At 38.7% G+C, this 24,913-nt stretch overlaps 1 protein-coding gene across 4 annotated transcripts in view; it reads right to left on the bottom strand.

The window, feature by feature from the left end:
* Positions 1-24,913, bottom strand: part of ATP2A2 (ATPase sarcoplasmic/endoplasmic reticulum Ca2+ transporting 2) — a 61,171-nt gene that overhangs the window by 24,177 nt on the left and 12,081 nt on the right. For all 4 annotated transcript variants that reach the window (XR_009521665.1, XR_009521666.1, XM_060028017.1 and 1 more), the window contains 4 exons: positions 23,178-23,316; positions 4,224-4,304; positions 1,976-2,061; positions 605-1,069 (listed from right to left, as the gene is read on the bottom strand). Coding sequence is in view for 2 of the 4 variants with exons in the window: in XM_060028017.1 (XP_059884000.1) it covers positions 605-1,069; positions 1,976-2,061; positions 4,224-4,304; positions 23,178-23,316 (771 nt within the window). In the remaining 2 variants the exon portion in view is untranslated. The remainder of the gene's footprint in view (positions 1-604; positions 1,070-1,975; positions 2,062-4,223; positions 4,305-23,177; positions 23,317-24,913) is intronic.

The following is a 24,913-nucleotide window of genomic DNA, read 5'->3' as shown; positions in this document are numbered from 1 at the left end:
CAAATATAGTATCGCTTGTATGTGGAATCTTAAAAAAAAAAGACACAAATGAACTTATTTACAAAACAGAAATAGACCCACAGACATAGAAAACAAACTTATGGTTACCGGAGGGGGAGGGGGAGGGGGAGGGGAAGGGGAAGGGGGAGGAGGGATAAATTAGGAGTTTGGGATTAACATATACCTGCTACTATATATAAAACAGATAACCAACAAGGACTTACTGTATAGCACAGGGAACTATACTCAGTATTTTCTAATAACCTCTAAGGGGAAAGAATCTAAAAATTATATATATATATATATATATATATATATATATATATATGAATGAATCACTTTGCTGTATACCCAAAACTAACACAACACTGTAAACCAACAGTACTTCAATAAAAATAAAATAAAAAAATAAATCACACAAGGAGCTCTACTTCACTTCGCTGGTACAGTAGAAACTAACAATATCGTGAAACAACTATACACTGATAAAAAAACATAGTAATTAAAAAAATAATAAATCAAAGGTTTTGATGGCACGAAGGCATATTCTTAGGATGAATCAACAATCATAACCTGCAAAGATTGTGAAACTACTCCCACTTACCCTGCAGACTGACATCTGGTTCGTTGTCAGTGTACCAGTCTTGTCTGAGCAGATAACAGAAGTACAACCAAGGGTTTCCACGGAAGGGAGACTTCGAACAATGGCATTTTTCTTTGCCATTCTGCGAGTTCCAAGAGCCAGACAGGTGGTGATGACAGCAGGCAGACCTTCAGGAATGGCTGCTACAGCCAGGGCCACAGCAATTTTAAAGTAGTAAATAGCACCTCTGATCCAGGAGCCTCCATGAACTGGGTCATTGAAGTGTCCAATGTTTATGATCCAGACCGCAATGCATATAAGGGAGATGACTTTGGACAGCTGTTCCCCAAACTCATCTAGTTTCTGCTGGAGGGGTGTTCTCTCCTGTTCCGTGGCCACCATTTCATCCCGGATCTTGCCAATTTCAGTGTTCACTCCAGTTGCCACCACCACTCCCATGGCTTTGCCGGCAGCAATGTTTGTACCCTAGGACAGAAGTAGAGAAATGGTTACAAGACTAACACCACACCCAATTTAAATACTGACTAGTAAACTCAGACTTGTGTGGATTTTCAAGAGGGCACCAAGATTCTCTCACCACATTCTACTGGGCCTTCCAGCGGCAACCAGCCATCTAACTTTGATGATGAGCAATACCTCATGCAGGCAGTGTGGTCCATCTCTCTCTGATTTGATTCTCCATGAAATCAGAATGGTACCTACTTGCCCCAGAGCCCTCTACACCGGCCACCTTGAATCTCTATTCACAATACTGAGCCTGGCTTGCAGACTAGCTTTGGCCTGGGACAGCGCTTAACCCCTCTGTGTTCCTGACTTTTCATACTTCATACAGCTCTCAACCCTAAGCATTCTCCACCTCTGGCTCCAACAACTCAACCCCTCCTACTTTTATCACCCATAATAAGAAGGGCAACCAGGACCATGGGCTGTCCTTGAGGACCTCCACTTAAGCACTAGTATTCAAAGATCAATACAATCAAGTGTAAGGTTCCCCCCAACCCATTTTAATTCCTAAATGTTGGAAGAACAGGGCTTCATTATTTTCATTGTAGCTCTACTTTTTTTACTTACTATGGGGTGGTTAGATTCCCATGCTAACCCACAAAAGCCCACTACTTGAAATACCACTTTAAGTTCTAAACAAACGAAAACTATAAATTTCCCAACTTTCTATTTCAAAAAAATTTAACAGAAAAATTGAAGTAGTACAATGAACATCCATTCCATTTTCATCCAGACTCACCAATTATTAATGGTTTGCCGCATTTGCTTTCTCTCTAAACACAGGTTGTGAACTACACACAGTTATCATCCACATCATTTTGAAAACATCCCTTTATAGGCTAAGTCTTTTCCAAACAAAGTACTCACAGAAAAGAGCATGTTCTTTTTATCTTGATTGACGGCCCGTGGGTCAGGGACGGGATCAGTGTGCTTGATGACAGAGACAGATTCACCTAAGCAGGTTGTGATACAGAAGGTTTGTTTAGATCTGTGCAGTGTGCACCTAGAACCTTGGTACCCTCATCCGCTCATGCCACTACCACTCTCAGGAAAAAGAAAAAAAGGCCCAATTCATTCAAAAGAACATAAACTAGTAAAATTCAGTAATAGAAACTAATTTCAAAGAAAAAAAATCAAAATAAAGGAATTTAATTTTGAAGTAAAATCCCAGTCAATTACCTTTATTTTCTTGAATAACTATACAAATTTAGTTCATTTTCAGGTATCATTTTATACTCTAATATTATGAATGTAGATTTGTTGTATATTTATATACACATACACTCTGATACTTAAGGTGAAAGTATATTTACTTTTAACAAAATAAACAAACTGTAGGTACAGTATATGAATACTGAGGATCATCCACTGGAAAGCCTGTTTTTGTTTTTGTTCAATAATGCCAAAGATGAGAAATGAAAACATTGTTCTAGAAATATCTGCATGCAGTAATCAGACCATTCTATTTCAATAAACCAAAATGAAAAACAGCAAGAGACTAAGAAGTAAGTCTACTAAGAAGTAAGTAGAAGTCTCTAAGAAGTAAGAGACTACTTCTTAGAACTTTCACAATGTCTGAATCTGGTTTCAACTTAACATCACTTATGAAATGCAGTTGATCCTTGAAAACCGCAGGAGTTAGGGGCACCAACCCTCTGCACAGTCATAAATCTGCACAGAACTCATGGTTGGCCCTCCGTATATGCAATTCCTCTATATTTGCGGTTCTGCATCTGAGGATTCAACCAACTAGTATAGTAAGTACTGTAGTATTTACTATTGAAAAAAATCCGCAGATAAGTGAACCCACACAATTCAAACCCATGTTATTCAAGGGTTAACTGTATATAATGAGGGTGAAATATGGCCCTAGTTGTTAGGTCAAATTCCAGGTAGGAAATTTCACTCTCAAAATTTAACAAAAGAATCTGGTTCTTCAATCTAGCCTAAAACTAGAGTATGACTTTTAAACAAAAAAACAACATTCAAGAAACTCTATGGAAAGTTTTAAAATGGAAATTATTTTTGTAGGCACAATATGAGAATTTCATACATTCAACCCCATCAATTCCCTACCATTTTATGGCTTAATCAGCTTCCAGGTTGTTGCTGCTAATGGGAGTTTTAGTAGATAAGCTATTCATAAAGAAACAATAAAAAACAGAGCCCAGGTTACTCACATCCCTACTTCTATGACATGAGTTGCTTTTCAAAACTAATAATCAGATAAATCTTTGAATTTTATATTTACTCTCTATTTAATTCAGGTTAGCATTGTGTTTAATCTTCTGACCACCTTACTTCCATCCAGTTAATATGAACCCTCCACCCTAGACTGTGCCTGTATCAAACAAAAACGGGAAAATGTTCCAAACAATCCCAAATCTAAGTGTGCAAACTTTAGGTAGTAAACATTCACCATTTTAGAGGGTGCTAACTTTTGTTAATTGTACATCTGATTACTGCAAAGTATGTCAGATGTGAGATTAGCATTCCTGGAGTCTGTATCCTGCTTGGAAAAAGAACACTAAGTAATTAATGCACTTTCCACAAAACAGAGAGACAACAACACTACTTCAACCTTAAGAATATTACCTCTGCTACTGAAGGAATTTGTAACCCTTTAAAAAATTTTTAAAAGTTAAGTTTAAATCAAAACTAATTTTTAATAAAATTTAAAGATAAATAGGCCTTATGAGATGAAAGCCAATTGTTTTTAAATCATAGCTTTACCTCATGTATTGGCAAAAAGCCTAACTGATAAAGCATTAAGAAATAAATATCCTGGAGAGGATTAAGAGACAGTGGGGGGGCTTCCCTGGTGGCACAGTGGTTGAGAGTCTGCCTGCCGATGCAGGGGACACGGGTTCGTGCCCCGGTCTGGGAAGATCCCACATGCCGCGGAGCAGCTAGGCCCGTGAGCCATGGCCGCTGAGCCTGCGCATCCCGAGCCTGTGCTCCGCAATGGGAGAGGCCACAGCAGTGAGAGGCCCGCATAGCGCAAAAAAAAAAAAAAAAAAAGAGAGACAGTGGGGCAAGAAGTCAACTCAATTATTAGCATGGAATCTGAGGGAGCCTTCAGAAATTCAACAACGTTCCAATACATAATATTTACCTGTGAGAATTGACTGGTCAACTCTTAGAGTAGTAGATCTGATGGAAGTTAATCTTATATCAGCAGGAACTTTGTCACCAACTAATTGGGGAAGAAAAAAAGCTAAAATAAGCAACTTTTGCAATCATGTTACATAAAGAAAAATCTGTCTCCAAATCAAACACAATTTTTAAAGGAAATAAATAGCCTGTATACAGCACAAATATACAAAAATCTGCTATAGGGAATTCCCTGGCAGTCCAGTGGTTAGGACTCCGAGCTCCCACTGCAGGGGGCACGGGTTTGATCCTGGGGAACTAAGATCCTGCAGGCCACATGGCATGGCAGGGAGGGGAAAAAAAAAAAATCTGCTACAATAAGCAATATAATCAACTTATTCTCAGGGTCATAAAAACTCTTCCTGGATAGATACAAGATTTGAAGTACACAAGAAGAGAATAATGATACTCGGGCAAACAGCTCTAAGTACACATTATTTGCACACCTACACACACACACAGCATGGTGAAGGGGACTGAATTGTACAAGCCATGATTTATTCCACTAAGAAAGCCAAATTACCATGAACAGGAAACATGCCTCTATAAAAAGATGCTCAATTAATATCACTCATAAAAGAAAGGCAAGATAAAACTACACAGAGAGACCACTTTTAAACTATCAAATTGACAAAGGAGTTGAGAAAAATGCACCAAGTTTGAAAGGATGTATAGAAACGGCTTCTTATACAGGGTGACTGTAAGATGTGGCAAGTTTAGTTTTAATAAGCAAAAAAACAAACCAAAACAAAACCAGAGGCACAAATCATTTAGAGGCAAGTGCATGAGCAGATATTAATGAAAACTCGGTGTTAGTGCACTAACAAGGATAAACTGAATATGTCACTAAACATACCATGTAATGTTAGTAACCCATTTAGTATTCTTAATTCAACTACGCGTCCAGACTTTGTGACGACCCTATATACACTGCTGAGTACGAAGAAAAAAACTTACAAAATCTCTGGAGGGCAAACTGGCAATACATATCAAAATTGCAAAGCACAGGAGTTCCCTGGTGGTCCAGTGGTTGGGACTCCACGCTTTGCTTTCACTGCTGAGGGCGTGGGTTCGATTCCTGGTCGGGGACCTGGGATCCCCGGCAAGCCGCACGGCGCGGCCAAAAAAAAAAAAAAAAATGCAAAGCACAATCTTTTTATCCCATAAATTCCACTACAAAGAATTTATTCTACAGATATGCTTGCTGTATGTGGTTAGTTTTTTTTTAATCAGCAGTAGAAAAAAGAGACAACTGTATTCATACTAAAGTAAAAACTTCCTCTAAGACATACTGTACATTAAGTGGGGAAAACACAAGTGTGAAGCATCATGTATATGGAGCTCCACTGGTATGAGAACATACCTCTGGGAAGGTGTAACAGACTTGTACCACTAGGGAGCAGGGCATGAGTGGCAGGAGACTTTTCACCTTGTACCCTTTGGTACCTTTTGAAGTCTGAATTATCAGATAAATGAATAAACCTCTTGCAAAACCTCTAGAAGATCTTTAAGTCAACTGAGTTTTCTTTTCTGGGCCAAACAGTCCCTTTAACAGCTCTTAAACAGACCATGTCTTAGCCCCTTTCCTTGACGTATTTGAAGTAAATGCCACAACACAGACCCAGGAACAGATAAAGCCAATATTTCACCTGCACCTTGAGAACAATGCCCAGTGTACTGTAGGTGTTCAAATATTACTGGATGAGTTCGCATCAGTACCAAAGCAACTGGAGAGTAAAAAATAAGTATACAACAGCTTTCCCTGGCTTTCTGAAAGGTACTACAGTGGTTTTAGAAGTCTTATGGAAGGACAGCTAAAAGTCAAAACAATAAGCACAGTCCCCCCCCACAACTGCATATGGTATTTCTAAGTTAAATCTTAATTTTCAAGACTTACCCTACTATACTGAACTGTAACTGTCACTGGTTATACATAAACTGGCAAAACAGCCATTCTGTCCAAGAAGTAGATTTATTTCATTTGTTAAACCTTTAGTTTAGTTCTAATTTTTCTGTATCTCAGAGCTTTTAAATTCAGGGAGAGTATGGTGTGCTTTCTGAGCTCTAGTTCATGAAACAACCCTATAACCTAAGTAGGAAATGTGGTCACAAGGTGGCACAGAAAGAGATTGCCAATATATAATCTCAAGAGGCAAAGATCATCCCTGCATTTGACTGCAGGGACACATTAAGTTAAGGTGAAATTCCTGCTGGAAATGCTTATGCAACAAAGAGCAATATTCAGACTGAAGAAATTAGAACCTTTCATTTTAATATAATTCTGCTCATACTACAATAAAGTAACCATACCCTAAACTTTAGTGACCTTCAACACCTAAAATACCCCATGAAGATAAAACTTTAAAATCAATTTAGGGAATTCCCTGGGAGTCCAGTTGTTAGGACTACACATTCACTGCCAAGGGCGCGGGTTCGATCCCTGGTTGGGGAACTAAGATCCTGCAAGCTGAACAGCATGGCCAAAAAATAAAATAAAATAAAAAGAAAAACAAAACTTTTTCCGGGCTTCCCTGGTGGCGCAGGAGAGTCCACCTGCCGATGTAGGGGACACGGGTTCGTGCCCCGGTCCGGGAAGATCCCACGTGCCGTGGAGCGGCTAGGCCCATGAGCCATGGCCACTGAGCCTGCGTGTCCGGAGCCTGTACTCTGCAACAGGAGAGGCCACAGCAGTGAGAGGCCCGCGTACCGCAAAAAAAAAAAAAAAAAAAAAAAAAAAAAATTTTCCTGTATTAGTTCTGTTTGTCATAATTAATTTTACCCCACATGACCCTGAACATGAAAAGAATGCAAGTTCAATGATGAGCATATGACCCTAAATGGAAAAATTACCTGAAAATGTTCCTTTAAGGTCTGAAGCAATTTATGTCATGATCCTACAGGAGTGGAAAACTTCTAACATGGTATAGAGGTCGCCACAATCTATAAGCATGTCTGCACTGTAACAACTGAACATAAACCAGCAATCTAAAAGCACAATGCCGGGAATTTCCTGGCGACCCAGTGGCTAGGACTCCTCACTTCCACTGCAGGGGGCACAGGGTTCGATCCCTGGTTGGGGAACTAAGATCCCGCATGCCAAGTGGTGCAGCCAAAAAAGAAAAAAAAAAGGGAGGGGGGGAAGCAGAAGGCATCATTTTATACTGAAAGTTGAATCTCTTACTTCTTTTTAAACAATTTCATATATTAGCCCTAGCTCATACTCTCATATACCTGGCCACAATTTAATTAAGGCCAACAAATCTAATATTCAAATTGAGGACCCAAAAGTTTTATCTTGCCATTTACTTTGCTGTTTCAGTGGAAGCTCAGAGGATTAAAAATGAATGAAAAATGTGTTTTTGAGGCAAGAAATACCAAGATTAAATTTCTTTCCTGGGTAGCACAGTCAACATATAAGCTACTAGTTTAAGGTGGAATTGATACTATATATGCAGCATTTAAAATTGTATTTAAACTGGCACTACAAAGAAACCAGCTATTTTTCCCCCTATATGTTTTAAATATATGAAGGCTGTCTCTTTGTTGCACAAAAATTGTATTCATATACATTTAATTATTGGTTAAATACTCAAGAATGAGTCAAATGTAAAATGCTAATGGAGGGACTTCCCTGGTGGCGCAGTGGTTAAGAATCCGCCTGCCAATGCAGGGGACATGGGTTCTAGCCCTGGTCCGGGAAGATACCACATGCCGCAGAGCAACTAAGCCTGTGTGCCACAACTACTGAGCCTGTTCTCTAGAGCCTGTGAGCCACAACTACTGAGCCTGCGTGCCACAACTACTAACGCCTGTGCGCTACAGCCCGTGCTCCGCAACAAGAGAAGCCACCGCAATGAGAAGCCCGTGCACCTCAGCGAAGAGTAGCCCCCGCTCACCACAACTACAGAAAGCCCGTGCACAGCAACAAAGACCCAACGCAGCCAAAAATAAATAAGTTTAAAATGCTGGTGGAACAAGTGACTGGGAAGTCCTTAAAAACTGATCTCAAGGGCTTCCCTGGTGGCACAGTGGATGAGAGTCCGCCTGCCGATGGAGGGGATGCAGGTTTGTGCCCCCGTCCGGGAAGCTCCCACATGCCGCAGAGCGGCTGGGCCCGTGAGCCATGGCCGCTGAGCCTGTGCGTCCGGAGCCTGTGCTCCGCAACGGGAGAGGCCACAACAGTGAGAGGCCCACGTACCGCAAAAAAAAAAAAAAAAAAAAACTGACCTCAAGTTCTTCTTCACTTTTCTTCCATCCTGTAACAGCCATTCTAAAATTAAGAGATGACCTGGGGGCCTTTTATAAACTACAGAATCTCAGGACCTGCTCTTCAAGAGTCTGGGGTCCAGGAATTCATATTTTAAAGAAATTCTCCAAGCACACTAAAAAATTAATATAAGAAAAAAGAAAAGGCTTAGTACCTGGTGTCACAGATCCTGTGAAGGGCCTGTTTAGAATAGCCTTTACTATGTGCTGTTTCTCATGTGCCACGTATGCCACAGCTCTAGGCCAAGAAGACCCTAAATCCCCCAACACTTGGGAAATGTACTACCTTAAAGTTTCACATTTCATTTGTTTCCATTATAAACCGATCTCTTTGTGGAAAGGTACTAAATAGCATAAATCCAAACTGGTTTTAAAAACCTGCCAAATTCTAGTATTCTCCTAGCTAGACAGACCCTCCCTCACATCATCTTGACCAACCCAACTCAAGTCCTCATTTTAGACAGGAAAAACTAAAGGCAGTAAGTAAAAGGAGTCTTACCTAAGGAACCTCAATTAATGAAAGACTTCCTTTATATTACTGTGTGACTCTGTGCTTTTTGTTTGTAGGAGTCAATTTAGGATTAAATCTGTTAGGAAGCTGGTTGTCTAAGGAAGTAAAAAATCCATGAAAGCAAAGATTCAATGAATACTTTTCCACTAAGAAATAATTTTGCTTTGTCTGCAGGCTTCTGTGAATTCCAGACAGTTTTGTGCATGAGGAGTAGGCAGCCTGTTCTGATGATCACATCCAGTGATATTTCCCCGATGGGGAATGTCAGTGCCCTTAGGGCAAGTGGTAGTGGAAAATTCTTACTCTTGCCAAGGGGATGCTCTGCAATATTTTCCTCTGAAATTTTTTTTCTTTGTCTCTTGAGTTCAGGCAGTGTAATAAAATAATAAACTCTGTTATAAACTACCTTCTATTTGTTTAACATCTGACACTTCAAATTCAGCTCTTGGCTCCTTAAGTCTGTAGCTCTTTAAAACCTGCTATCACAGATTTCCACTCTGAACAAATTCTTCAATGTATACTTTATGCTAGGTTACCAAGAAGGCGAGTAAAAGCCATTTAAAGGAAATTATTACTTGGCCACATTTTAGAATCGAATGAACACAAGCTTTCTTTACCTAAAACCTAGGAAGGAGTTTTATAAAGCCAGGATACTTTAACATTGTTTATATCATTACGTCAAAAAGACTGATGGTTAAAATCAGCACTACTTAGAAAAAGTCTTTTTTGAATTGATTATATATAAGGAAAAAAATCTAGTTTATTGTGGCAAATTCTACCAGTTATTCAAATCTTTTTTTAAGAGAAAACTATACATAAGATCAGAAATTATCTCCTAAATACCACTACTGTTTCTGAGTTTAGATGGCTGAGGAAAAATGACCCACAATAGAATGAATTAACCTAAATTACTTAAACATTTAACTATGACTCAAATACTTTCACTCTTTGCAATTTGGTTCATAAATTTTGTAGTCAGGAAGAATGAATGAAATTCTTCACTTGAGAAGCCCTACTTGCCTACTTAAAACTACTTCTAGGCCTCAGGGTGAGCATGGAAGGAACATTACAAACTGCCATACTTTATACCATATTTGTTCCCAGTCTGGTTTTTTGGATGTATTATCTATGATGAAATGAAACTCATCTTTTAAAAATGCAGATATATAATTCTTTTCTTTAAAACCTTTGAACAGCTTCTTCCTACTAGACTCTAAATAAAGTTTAGTATCTTAACCATGGTTTTTAACACCCTCCACGACCCAATTGCTCTTACTTTTTATGACTCTCCCCTTCCCTCTAAGCTTCAAACAATGCTCTTCAGTTCCTCAAAGTTCTGAGTCTTCACAAAAAGCAAGGCTTTCCTTGAACTTCCAAGATTAAGGGATACCAACCTAACAGAGAGCTGTCCTTTCCTAACACTCACCACATTATATATTTGATGTGTCTTCCTCACTAGACTCAAAACCTCCAAGAAGGCAGTCACTTAGTCACCACTGATTTCCCAGGTCCTGGTATTATGCTGGCACATAGTGGCTACCAAGTAAAATATTTGTTAAGGAATGAAGTACCTGCACACACATTATTTTCTTTAAAAAACAAGCACCAGAAACTTATGATAATTATCAAGTTGAAGAATGTCACAAAGCTTGGAACAACGAAAAAATCAGGATCCAAACAGACCTAAGACTTGGTTGAGCTGAATGAGGTTTAACAGTGATTGCTGCTTAAAATTTAGACTAAAAACAAAATACATGTATGCTAGTAGAGGACTAGATGTAGTGGGGAAAGAGAAGCATGAAAAAGACTCATGGGTTTTAGCTGGTAGGGCAATTAAGATTGCTAAAGAAATGTCCTTATGTGTAAGAGTGGAGGATAAGGTCTAGAGTATCAACCAGACTCCACTTACATTAACTGCATTCAAGTCTGGGCACCAAAAAAAGCCATCAAGATGGTAAAGGGTTTAAAAATTATTACAGGAACAACAGAAAGAGCCAAGACTAACCTGAAAATAAAAATTTTAGGATACACCACACCATTAACACTCGAGACTCCCAGTTCTACCATAAACTGCCACACGCTTTTGGACAAGTTGCACGCTCTCAGAGTTTTAGTTGAGGTCTCCCCCCAGCTCTAAAAGGGAGACGAATTTACCTTCAACTACGTAACAGGCCACCATAGGAAGAGGAATCAGACTTCTATGTGCTCCAAAGCAAAAAACTAACGTATAAAACAGACAAGTATATTTTAGCTCCTTATAAAGGAACATTTTATAATAAAACTGGTGTAATATATAACTACCAATAAAAATGGCATGGCGGTTCCTAGACAGGCAAGTTTCCAGCTACTAGAATGGAAGATAGCCGGCTCATTAGATGCTGTGGAGGCAGCCCATCATTAGGCAAATTTAGAGTATACAATATCTGGGATACCAACATAAATTCCTCTTTATTACAAAAGTAAAGTATGCTTTTTACGAGGTGATAACCCATCCCTCACTCCCTTCATCCAAATATCTCGCTGTTAACAGTATTTATCAGATACCTTTCTCTATGGCTAACACTTATTAAAACTTCATTAAAATAAAAATCACAAATCTCCTTTTACATTAGTATATACTTATCTGTCTCATTCTTTTTTAATGGCTACATAATAATAATACCTAAAGCTAAAGCAATAATCTCTAAAGCCAAACTTTGGAGAATGCTTATTCTATACCAAGCACTACTACAAGAGCTTTATGAGTTACTAACTCTTAATCTTCACAATTCTAGGGAAGGTCTGATTATCTTCATTCCCGGTTTACAGATGAGGAAAATGAGTCACAAAAGGCTAACTTGCTCAAGGTCACAGGTATTTCATAGCCATTCTGTGGATGGACTAAATTAATCAGTCACCATTTTCATAGCCATCTAGGTGTTTCCAATTTTCCTATTACAATGTTATATAGAGAACATCTTTGTGCACTTAGATTACTTCTGGAGAAAAGATTCACAGAAACAGAATTTTCCTACAGATGTATACTTCCACCAAAATTTATTTTCTTGCCATTTCCCCATACTCTCAATCCTGTATTTTTCTGACCACTGTTAACACCAAACACTTTATTTTTTTAAATTCTTTTATCATCTTCAAAACAAAAGTTGTTTTATATTTTTACATAGTCAAATCTGGTGATCTTGGTGGTTTTGTGTCACACTTAGGAAATGTGCTCCCTATACCATGTCTTTCTTCTAATTTTCCCCAAATCTTAATCACACTGATAAGGATTGGAAAGGTTGGCACTTATTGGTACTGTGACTATCACTGAGTCACAGGGAGAGGGGAGAAGGGGAGGAGATGATTATAGGAAATGAGGAAATGCCAGCTCCATGAAATTCAGGTCAGCCTTCAAGATCAACTGGTCCATCATGATCTGATGATTGGGGAGATCTTTCCAAGTTCTTCATTTCTCATTGTTCTTAACGTCTTAGCTACTCTCACAGTGATGAATAAAGGGCTCTAGGTCTCAAAACCCTCTGCTTCTAATACATCCATGCTGATTTCTTTCGTTTTTCCCACGCTGATTTCTGTTTTAGACTATTTGCTGTTCTGCTTATATACAAGTTCTTAAGACTAAGAACTTATATCTCTACACAAAGAGATATAACTTACGGGAACAACTAAAATAATGATTTCTACTGTTATTTGGTTACAGATGGCTTAGATCTACATCTCTAACTAGCCTTGTTCTCCCATCCTTCTTGTTGTGAAACAACTGCATATGGGGGAAAAGGCAAAAGACAACAAACCTTATTTGGTCATGTATCTTTGCTTCTATTTCTCTGAGCTGTGTTTAATCATTCTAGGAACAGGTGAAAACTGTTTATTCTAACAATATTCCAACACTATGTAAATTGCTTCATCAGACAATATTTTACTAACTAGACTGTTTAACTGTAATCGACTTCTCCCATTTTACTGAGATATAAACCAGCTGTAACACTGTAAGTTTAGGGTGTAAAACATCTGATATATACATACAATGTGAAATTACTACAATCAGTTAATATCCATCACCTCACAGTTACAATTTTTTCCTTATGATGAGAACTTAAGATCTATTCTTAGCAACTTTCATATATGCACTACAGTTCTGTTACCTATAGTCATCATGCTGTACATTACATCCCAGAACACATTTGTCTTAAAACTGGAATTTGTACCTTCTGACCACCTTCACCCAATTCCCCCACTCCCCGCCCCTGGCAACCACCAATCTGATATACGTTTCTATGAGTTTGCTTTTTAAAAGATTTACATGTAAGTGAGATTACACAGTACTTGCCTTTCTCTGACTTATTTCACTTAAGATCCATCCATGTTGTTGCAAACAGCAGGATTTCCTTCATTTTTATGGCTGAATAATATTCTAGAGAGTGTGTGTGTACACACACCATTTTCTTTATCCATTTATCTGTTGATGGATACTTAGGTTTTTACCATGTTTTTCCTATTATACACAAATGCTACAATGAACATAAGGGTGCAGACCTCTTAAGGAGAGCAATTTCATGTCTTTTGAATATATACTCCAGAAGTGGAATTGCTGGATTATATAGTATATAGCCATACCTTGCAGACACTGTGGGTTCAATTCCAGACAACCACAAAAGCAAATACTACAATAAAGAGAGCCACATGGAAGATTTTACACTATACTGTACTCTATTAAGTGTGCAATAGCATTGTCTAAAAAAAAATGTACATATGTTAATTTAAAAAGACTTAATCACTTAAAAAAAGCTAATCACCTGAGCCCTCAGTAAGTCAATCTTTTTGCAATAGTAACATCAAAGATCACAGATCATAAAAATATAATAATAAAAAGTTGAAATATTTGCAAAAAATGCAGTATCTGCAAAGCACAATAAAGAGAAGCACAGTAAAACTGGGTATGCTTGTAACTTCATTTTTTAAAACCAAACAGCTAGAATCTTGGGGTGGATTTCTAGGGAGAAGGGCAAAAGAATCCCCTGAAATTGCATACAAGATTTTGAATACATGTATTTGGGGAAAGAGTCCATAGATTTCATTAATTTTTAGAGGACATGTGATCTAGAAATGATTAAGAACTACTGCTGTAGACTTCCCTGGTGGCACAGTGGTTAAGAATCTGCCTGCCAATGCAGGCAACACAGGTTCAAGCCCTGGTCCAGGAAGATCCCACATACCGCAGAGCAACTAAGCCCGTGCGCCACAACTACTGAGCCTGTGCACCAAAACTACTGAAGCCCATGAGCCCTAGAGCCCGTGCTCTGCAACAAGAGAAATCACCACAATGAGAAGCCCACGCACCGCAACAAAGGGTAGACCCCACTCACCACAACTAGAGAAAAGCTCACGCCCAGCAACAAAGACCCAACGCAGGCCAAAAAAAAAACAAACAAACAAACACACTAAAAACAGCCCTTGAAGGACTTCCCTGGTGGCAGAGTGGTAAGACTCCGCGCTCCCAATGCAGGCGGCCTGGGTCTGATCCCTACTCAGGGAACTAGATCCCACATGCATGCCGCAACTAAGAGTTTGCATACCACAACCAAGGAACCCACCTGCTGCAACTAAGACCTGGCACAACCTAAGTAAATGACAAAAAAAAAATAAAAATAAATATAAAAACAGCCCTTGAGCCAAGGATGATTTTCATTTTTAAAGTCTTATTTAAAAAAAAATTTCCCCCCCCCTACAGAGACTGTTTGGGACCACAAAAGCCAAAATATTTACTAGGTAGCTCCGTTAAAAAAAGTTTGCCAAACCCTCTGCTCTACAGCACAGAATTAACTTTTCTGATATTTGTGTTAGGGAGCTCAACAGGTATGGATTAAGTGTTTGCTGACTGTTCAGTCAGGCTTCTCCTATCCTTCTTTCTAAAAGCAAAAGAAAAAAAGGCTCATGGCCCCAGCTAAACGAATAAGGCTACATTATCTGAATCATACATCTTTTGAGCCAGAAAGCTCCTTAAGAGGCTACTCCAATTACCCAGTTTTGTAGAGATTAGGTTAATTTACTTTGTCCTGTGTCATATGGAATTAGGATAATAACACAGGTTCTTACATGAATCAGTCATCTTTCTATTTTACAACTTTATCTTTTCTTTACCTCAAATGCTTGGAAATGCCACTTCATACATGTTACTAAATTTCATTACTGCAAGCTATCAAAAGTGAAACTTTTCTTCCCTTAAATAATTACCAAGTTTAAGAATTATTCTTTTCATTTAAAAAATCCTGAAATTGCTGGCACTACTGCTGAATATTTATTCTTCATTTTAGGAAATATAAAATCAACTTCTCCAGAACCTAAATAAAGCAAATGCAGTTTTATGTTGAGACTCATTTCTATCACCTACATAATCTTAAAATATGATTTATTCCAGAGTATACTACAGGACAGAAGTCATCTGAGGATATTTATGTCCTTGTGCTATTTATCAACTCTGGATTACCAAGATACAAGAAGTTTGTTTTAAACAACTCTGAAGGGACTTCCCTGGTGGCACAGCGCTTAAGCATCCGCCTGTCAATGCAGGAGACACGGGTTCGAGCCCTTGTCCGGTAAGATCCCACATGCCGCGAAGCAACTAAGCCCATGCGCCACAGCTACTGAGCCTGCACTCTAGAGCCCACAAGCCACAATTACTGAAGCCTGTGCTCCTAGAGCCCATGCTCTGCAACAAGAGAAGCCACCGCAATGAGAAGCCCACGCACTGCAACGAATAGTAACCGCTGCTCACTGCAACTAGAGAAAGCCCGCGCACAGCAACGAAGACCCAACACACCCAAAAATAAATTAAAAAAAAAAAAAAGCTGAGAAGTCAGTAATACCCCTCCCATGCAAATACTGAAACCTCCCCAAATTCTAAAGTTAAAGAGTTTCATGACTATCATAGCTCGATTCACCTTGATAATATTGGCAGATAATACAGAACGCTTAAACACTGATGTTCATTTCTCATAAAATTATACCTGATTTTATTACTTTTTTTTTTTTTTTGCGGTACACGGGCCTCTCTCACTGTTGTGGCCTCTCCCGTTGCGGAGCACAGGCTCCGGACGCACAGGCTCAGCGGCCATGGCTCACGGGCCCAGCCGCTCCGCGGCATGTGGGATCTTCCCGGACCGGGGCACGAACCCATGTCCCCTGCATCGGCAGGCAGACTCGCAACCACTGCACCACCAGGGAAGCCCCTGATTTTATTACTTTTGGTTTCCATCCGTCAGAGAAATATTTTCCTGGCATTAAGATAAAACAAAATTATTGTGGCTTCAGAAGATGAACACATGGGTAACTGTCTCCATATTTATACTTGCCAAATCAATTTTATTTGGTTCCTGTATTCTAGATAGTTATAAGTATACGTATGGTTTTGCTATGCACGCTTACACAATGTCTTCCTGGAAAGGTTATTAGTTGGTATAGCAACATCTAAAATATAATTCCCTTAAACCCCCTCCATCTCCCCCTCAAAAAGCCACCAGTCTTCAGAAAGTTCAGCAGAACCATCCTATCAGATGTCTTCCAGAAGCTAGCAAAAAGAAGTTTATCATCTGAAGTTAGGAGATGATTCTTACATCCAAACAATGACTACAAAAAGGTCTCTTTCTTTCGGCAAGTATCAAAAAAGCAACTCCATGCTCACTTTCATCTTCAAGACAGTTCACAGTATTCTCCAGTTTTTCAATTCACCAGAAAGAACCCTCACACTCAATTTCATAATTTAAGTAATAGTATAAAAGTTACCATGTCTAAAAGCACAATTCATGCCATTTATCCCTTCAGGCCATGCAAGACTTTGACAAGAAATAATTTAGATCTACATTTAGAATTGAAGTTCATTTCTACAGTTTTACAGAACTGAATTATTGGGCTAAATGCCAAATTGCAGGGTCAACTACATTACTAATCGTAATAAAAGTAGAAGTTAAAAAGCCTCAACGTGTATAGAATTAAAAGTCTGAATAAAATAAATACCTATTTATCTGGCCCAGGTCAAGCAGTCACAATATGTTTTCCCAAAATGTTCCATATAATTCACTTAAATGCCTTAGGATTACATCTTTCCCAGTTCAGTGACCCACTGGTCCTAGTAATCTAGCAAAACTAACCATTTCTAATTTGGATCTAAATACATAACCACCATGAAAAGTCACCAGAACAGACCAAACAAGAGTATACTGACAACCTAAAAATTAAAATTGTGATCAGGCATCCTCGACATGATAAAGGGCATCTATAAAACCCGCAGCTAACATCATACTTCATGGTAAAAGACTGAATGCTTTTCCCCTACGACCAGGAACAAGACAAGGATTTCTACTCTTGCCACTTCTTTTCAACATTCTACTGGAGAGTCTAGCCAGGGTAATTAGACAAGAAAAAGAAAAGGCACCCAGGCTGAAAAGACAAAAATATTTGTTTTCAGATGACATGGTCTTATATAGAGAAAATCTTAAGGAACCCCTGAAAAACTATTAGAATAAAAGAGTCTACCAAGATTGCAAGGTACAATATCAGTACACAAAAATCAACTGTGTTTCTATACACTAGCAAAGAACAATCTGAAAATGAAATTAAGAAAACTATTCCAATTACAAATAGCTCCCCCGCAAAAAACGAACAAAAAACGATAAAATACTTAGGAATAAACTTAACAAAAGTAGTACAAGACTTGAATGCTGAAAACAGAGTGTTAAAAGAAACGAGACCTAAATAAACATAAAGACACCCCATTGTCATGGATCAGAAGATTTAATATTACTGTGATGTATATATTCCCCAAACTGAGCTACAGAGTCAACATTATTCTTATCAAAATCTATGCAGGGTTTTGGGGCAGAAATTAACAAGCTAAACTTAAAATGCATATGGAAATGCAAGGGACTCAGAACACCCAAAATAACCTAGAAAAACAACAAAGCCAGGGGACTCAAATTTAGTGATTTCAAAACTTACTACAAAGCTACAGTAATCAAGACAGTGTGGTACTGGCATGAGGAAAGACATACAGATCAATGGAATAATAGTCAGTTTGCAGTGGAAAATGAAGTCAATTGATTTTTGACGAGTGTCAGGACAATTCAATGAAGAAGTCTTTTCAACAAATGGTGCTGATACTACTGGATATCCAAATGCAAAAAAATCAAGTTGGACACCTACCTCACACCATATACAAAATCTTGGTGACATGAGATCACAGAATAGCTTCTTAGATATGACACCAAAAGCACAAGCAATGAAAGAAAAAAAAAGACAAATAGGACTCTATCAAATTAAAAACTTTTATGCTACAAAGGACACTGTCAAGTAAAAAAGACACCTACAGAACGGGAAAAAAAATTTTCAAACCCTATCTGATAAGCCAGGTTATGTAAAGAACTCTTACAACTCAACATTAAAAAGACAGCCCAACTAAACCCAATGGATTTAGACAGTTCTCAAAGATGACATACTAATTGAAAATAAGCACATGAAAAGATGCTCAATATCATTAGGAAATTAGGGAAGTACAAATTAAAATCACAATGAGATAACACTTCAAGGCTAAAATTTAAAAAAAGACAAGTGTTGATGAGGATGTGGAGAAACTGGAACCTATATACATCGCTGATGGAATGTAAAATGATGCAATCACTTTGGAAAACAGTTGGGAAGTTCCTCAAAATGTTAAACTTTGAGTCACCGTAAGCTCCAGCAATTCCATGTCTAGGTATATATCTAAGAGAGTGAAAGCATATGTTCACACAAAAATTGTACTTGAATGTTCACAGTAGCGTAATAGCCAGAAAGGAGAAAGCCACTCAAACACTCATGAACTGATGAATGAATAAACAAAATGTGGCATACCTAAACAATGGAATATTATTGAGCCATAAAGAATACAGTATACACATGAATGAACTATATGATACATGCTACAACATAAATGAATCCTGAGAACAATATACTAAGTGAAAGAAGCCAGTCTAAAAAGGGCATTTATTGTATGATTCCATTTATATACAATATCCAGAATAAGCAAATCCCTAAAAAAAAATTGTGGTTGCCAGGGACTGGGGAAAGAAGGGCAGAGGAAGTGATTGCTAATGGATATAGGGTTTTCTTTTTGGAGGAAGATGTTCTGAAATTAGACAGTGGTTATGACTGTAGAACTCTGAATATACTAAAAAACACTTAATTACACACTTTAAAGGAGTGAATATTAATTATGGCATGTGAATTATATCTCAATAAAGCTGTTTTTAAAAGATTATAAACTAGGCCTCCAACAAATTGATATATGAAATATGTACACATTCACTAAGGATACTGTATATTCTCTAGCAAATTAACTACAGTTGAAGATAGAAGCAATAAACCACAAAGACTCAGTTTCAATTGTAAAATATGACTAACAGTATGCACCCCATAGAGTGGTTGATGGTTAAAAACCAAGCACTAGCAAGTTTATCACTATATCTGGCACACACTTCAAGCTTTGTTATTACTGAACTTAAGCACAGAGACTTCAAATTATCTATTCTGCACAGAAGCTGCACAATAAGCAGGTTTACATTAGCTAAACCTACTCCATACTTCTGATTTCAAGTTTCATTTATTACTCACTGAGCGCTTGTTACATGCTCAGCAAGATTACAATGATCAGTGTGACACACGTCTGCTCCTTGCCTAGTAGTATGACAATAGTGTTTAATAAAATGTTCATATCTATCTAAAACTAGTTGCTCGTATCTATCTAAAACTAGTTACCACCTCTGTTCAGCATCCCTCAGAATGGTCAAAATTCAAAAAATAATACTATACAAGAGCCCAATGTCCAAGCATTGCATATGCTTTTAGCAATTAGTATACAGTGGGGGAAGAGTTGGAGGAAAAAAGTGTTAACTATCAGGACCTGTTAGACTCCTCACAAAGGATTCAAAAACAGGTGAAATCGGAATAGGGTTGAGAATGTGTACTGCTTAGAACAATTACTATTGGTAATAAGTAGATTCACCTAAGATGAGGAATTTAAACTCATGTTTTAATATTTTTTTTGAATATTAAAAGAAAGGCAGTGGGGCTTCCCTGGTGGCGCAGTGGTTGGGAATCTGCCTGCCAATGCAGGTGACACGGGTTCGAGCCCTGGTCCGAGAAGATCCCACGAGCCACAGAGCAACTAAGCCTGTGCACCACAACTACTGAGCCTGCACTCTAGAGCCCACACACCACAACCACTGAAGCCTGCGCACCTAGAGCCTGTGCTCTGCAATGGGAAGCCCGCGCACTGCAATGAAGAGTAACCCCTGCTAGCCACAACTAGAGAAAGCCCGAGCGCAGCAACAAAGACCCAACTCAGCCAAAAAAAAAAAAAAGAGTCCTGCATGGCTAGAGCATAGGGAGTTGCATAAGATGAAATCACAGAAGCAAGCAGGAGCTATACAATGCAAGGTCATTTAGGGTCAAAGAAAAAAATTTATATTTCTGGTGCAAGAGAGAAGCCACTGAAGTGTTTTAGCAAGTGAATAAACATGACCTTTAGGAAACTGGCTTCTGTGTGGAAAGAAAACAGTAAAGGAAGGCAGAGGCTCGTTAGGACACAATGACAATGTCAGTGTGAGGTGATGGTGGGACTGGTGTGGTGACTGAGGAAAAAGTAGTAAACAAATTTGGGTGTGTTTTGGAGACAGAATCAACTGGTCTTAGAGACAGAATAAAAGAGGAAAGAATCAAGATGATTCCCAAGTTTCTCTCAGTTAACTAGTTGGTAAGAGTGACTAACTGAGACAGGAAAGACTGGAGAGAACCAGAATTCAGAGAAAAGAGAAACCAAAACCACCTCCATTGAAGAGAAGCTGGTCTTAGTTTATTCCTTCAAAAGGGAAGATGATGCTTTGAGGATCAAGGTTACAGTTTCCTCTGACGCTGTAAACCACTGCCATCTACTGATGCAAACCAAGGGTTAACACTTTGGGGGTGATTTCTCTAAGTTTTCAGATACATTGAATATACTGAAATAGCTTAAGTAGCACAAAAAATTCTTACAATATCTTAATTTGACAGGCTGAAAGTATATTACCAGACTAAGCTGGAGAACTGGAAAACATACAAAGTCAAAAAGAATCTTGTGCAATATTTAGGTGACCTGCAAGTGCACTGACCACATATATATTTGTGGAAAGACAAACTATCTTCCTCTAATGTTTCCTTCCTCAGTTACTAGCACCATCACCACCCGGGCACCTAAACTAGATATCCTGCCAGTATCTTTGATGCCACACCCTACTTCACATCCACCCCAATATCTATTAAGTTATCAAAACCTGTTGCTTGGCACCTAAACCTGAGGCTCACTTTTCAAACTATACATGGCTGTAATTCCTTGCCCAAGGGAGATTCAGAGTTAATACTTTGGGTTGAGACCTGGTAAAAACTTTTAAGGAGGGTCCCCAGATAATTCTGATGTGCACCCTTGCTTTAAAACTCCTACTTATAAACTCAAAATCTTCCCCTCATTATTCTTAATGCTACAGCCTTCGTTATTGTTTGCTCTCATTAACCCTTACCTATCTCCAGCCTTCCCATTCTGACCTACTTCCTACATCACCACCAGAATTCCCTAAGTCATATTTTTGCTGTAAAATCCATGGTGACAAAATGGTTAAATCTAAATAAGGTCTACAGATTAAAAAAACTGATACAATACTGTTATCTACTTTCAGTAGTTAACTAGAATCATATTAAAAGAATGCTCTAAATTTTATAGAATAACCACTCAAGTATTTAGGAGTAAAGAGGCATCATTTCTGCAACTTACTCTCAAACAGTTCAGACAAAAATGTGTGAATGTATAGATACAGACTGAAAGAGGATAATGCACATGTGATAACAAACATTTGGAGAATCTGGGTAAAAGCTAAATGGGAACTCTTACTAGTCTTGCAACTTTTAAGTCTGAAATTGTGTCAAAATTAAGTTTAAAAAATCCACTGGCCAAAACACTTCATTCTGAGTTGTACTTTTGTTAACACTATTAAGCAAGCTGTTAGGTCATTTATACAAATTTTGCTGTCCTAAGTAATCAACGTGTGGGTACACAGGCAACACTATTCTTTTACTGGAAGACCTATGACAAGGTAATTTACTTTTGTTTTTCTTATGTTTTTCGGCTGCGCCAGGCAGCATGCGGGATCTAGTTTCCCTGACCAGGGATCAAACCCGGGCCCCCTGCATTGGGAGGGCAGAGTCTTAACCACTGGACCACCAGGGAAGTCCCGGTAATTTACTTTCAAAGACCAAAACTGCAGAGCACAGGCCAGGAGACTCAGCACTGAATTCTCATTACAATGAGTAAGACAAAGCACAATTTCCCCACAAGTCAGTGTAAAGGTGTTACTATGAGACAATTCACAAAAAGAAAACAAGTATTCTGAGCTCAGGAGGGTGTGAAAAACCACAATGATTTGAATAACCCAATGTAATAATTCCCCAGCAAAAAGATTACACAGTTCTGATTGGCTCCAGGGGCATTTGGGTTGCCTGAAAACATGGCATTGACCTATAGGAAAGAGGACCTTTTTGAGATCTGTGTAGAGCTCTGGCATTGCAGTGGATTCACTAACTCTTTAAAGCCCAAACCTAGATCCCCGGCTCAGTGTTATGTCAAAGTATTCTTAAGTAGAGCTTTTAAAGTCATGAGATTACCCTTAGCCATCAACTAGGTTTGATGGTTCCAAGATTGACCTATTTGTGCCAAGAACCAAAACAGGAAAAACTATGTAGCCATTAACTAGTATTCTACAAACTGCTCACTACAACTAACTGTCAAATCAAGATTAAGTTCATTATCTCACCTGCACTAGTGTTCCACAATGTACTAAAAGTAATAAGCACAATAATGCAAAACACCTTGTTTAAAAAAAAAAGATAAACACATCAACATGAAGGGAGGTGCCAAAACACTTTGAAAATTTTACAGAAAACCTGATTTGTTTGGATAGCAGTAAAAATCTGTTAACGTAATTGATACACGAGCCTAACTTTTAAAACTCTTAAGTATGAGCCTTCAGAAAAGGACTGTATTCAGATATACAACCTAAAATAAAAATGACAAACTGAACTCACCAGCAATTTCTACAATATCACCAGGAACTATGTCTTTAGCTTTAATCCGCTGTACACTCTTCCTGTCTTGTCGATACACTTTGCCCATTTCAGGCTCATACTCCTTAAGGGCTTCGATTGCATTTTCAGCATTTCTTTCCTGTAAAAAAGAAAACAAAAGATAACAGTAGTAAATACAGCCTGCCACTGCCAAGTGTTTCTGGCCCTAGGAATCAAATTTTAGAGTTGTAAACTAAACTTAAAAAGAAAAAACACAGGAGATGCATATTAATGACATTTGTAATAAATGATTCACATCTTAAGGTAATAACATTAGGCCCTTATGATTTTGTATTAAAAATGAAAAAATAAGCACCCGAAGAAGGGTAAGGAGATAAAAATCAATGGAAAGAAGCAGTTATTAGAACCTGCTGTCCCTATGCACACTGGGCAACATGGCCCTCACCTTCAGCTTCACACACTCACATCATTAAATCAATCATGACCCCCATGAAAGGTGATGGTCTGAGGTTGGACTGCCCAGGCTCAACACAGGCTTTTGCACTCAAAAGCTATGTGGCTGTGGATAATATGACACACAGCTTTATGGCCTATAAAACCAGGACACTAACAGTACCCACCCTCAAGGGTTGTGAGGATTTACAAGCTATGTGTAAAATGCTTAGATTGTGTTTTGGCACATAGTGAATGCTTTGAGTGATGAATTAAGAAAATCCAGTTATGTCTCACAAATTCTAAATCTCTCACCAGTACTAAAGACCAATAAGTGGCCGGAAGCACTGCCAGTCACATACCATATTTACCATAATATTATATATAAACATGTCAAGACTTAGTCACACACAATTTTTTTTTTTTTTTGCAGTACGCGGGCCTCTCACTGTTGTGGCCTCTCCCATTGCGGAGCACAGGCTCTGGACGCGCAGGCTCAGCGGCCATGGCTCACGGGTCCAGCCACTCTGTGGCATGTGGGATCTTTCCTGACCGGGGCACGAACCCGTGTCCCCTGCATCGGCAGGCGGACTCTCAACCACTGCGCCACCAGGGAAGCCCGACACACAATTTTTATTTCCTAATTTCAAGATGAAAGATGCAGAATTAAAATGAGCCATGTTGAAAAAAAAAAAGCTAAGGGAAAGTTCCTTTGTGGGGCGGTGGGGGAGTATGTGTGAAATTTGCCTTTTCTCCTTTTAGAAAATAAGCAATTAGGACTTCCCTGGTGGCACAGTGGTTAAGAATCCGCTTGACAATGCAGGGGACACAGATTTGAGCCCTGGTCCGGAAAGATCCCACATGCCGTGGAGCAACTAAGCCCATGCGCCACAACTACTGAGCCTGCACTCTAGAGCCTGCAAGCCACAACTACTGAGCCCGTGTGCCACAACTATTGAAGCCCTCGTGCCTAGAGCCCGTGCTCTGCAACAAGAGGAGCCACTGCAATGAGAACCCACACTCCACAACGAAGAGTGCTCACTGCAACTAGAGAAAGTCCCCACACAGCAACGAAGACCCAACGCAGCCAAAAATAAATATAAAATTAATTAATTAAAAAAAAAAGAAAATAAGCCATTAGAAGGAGCAAATCTACAAAGCACATGCCCAGTTGAGGTTACTCAGTGGACAAAGGAAATATTCTTTCATTTCTCTCACATCTTTGCTCTCCAACCTAAAGCTCTTCAGTTTAACATTTGGATAAAATTTATGCTCGATAACATGCAATCTAATTTTTCACACTG

This window comes from Delphinus delphis, chromosome 13 (assembly GCF_949987515.2).
Source record: "Delphinus delphis chromosome 13, mDelDel1.2, whole genome shotgun sequence".
Classification (NCBI taxonomy): Eukaryota; Metazoa; Chordata; class Mammalia; order Artiodactyla; family Delphinidae; genus Delphinus; species Delphinus delphis.
This window is presented reverse-complemented; position numbering and strand designations above follow the sequence as displayed.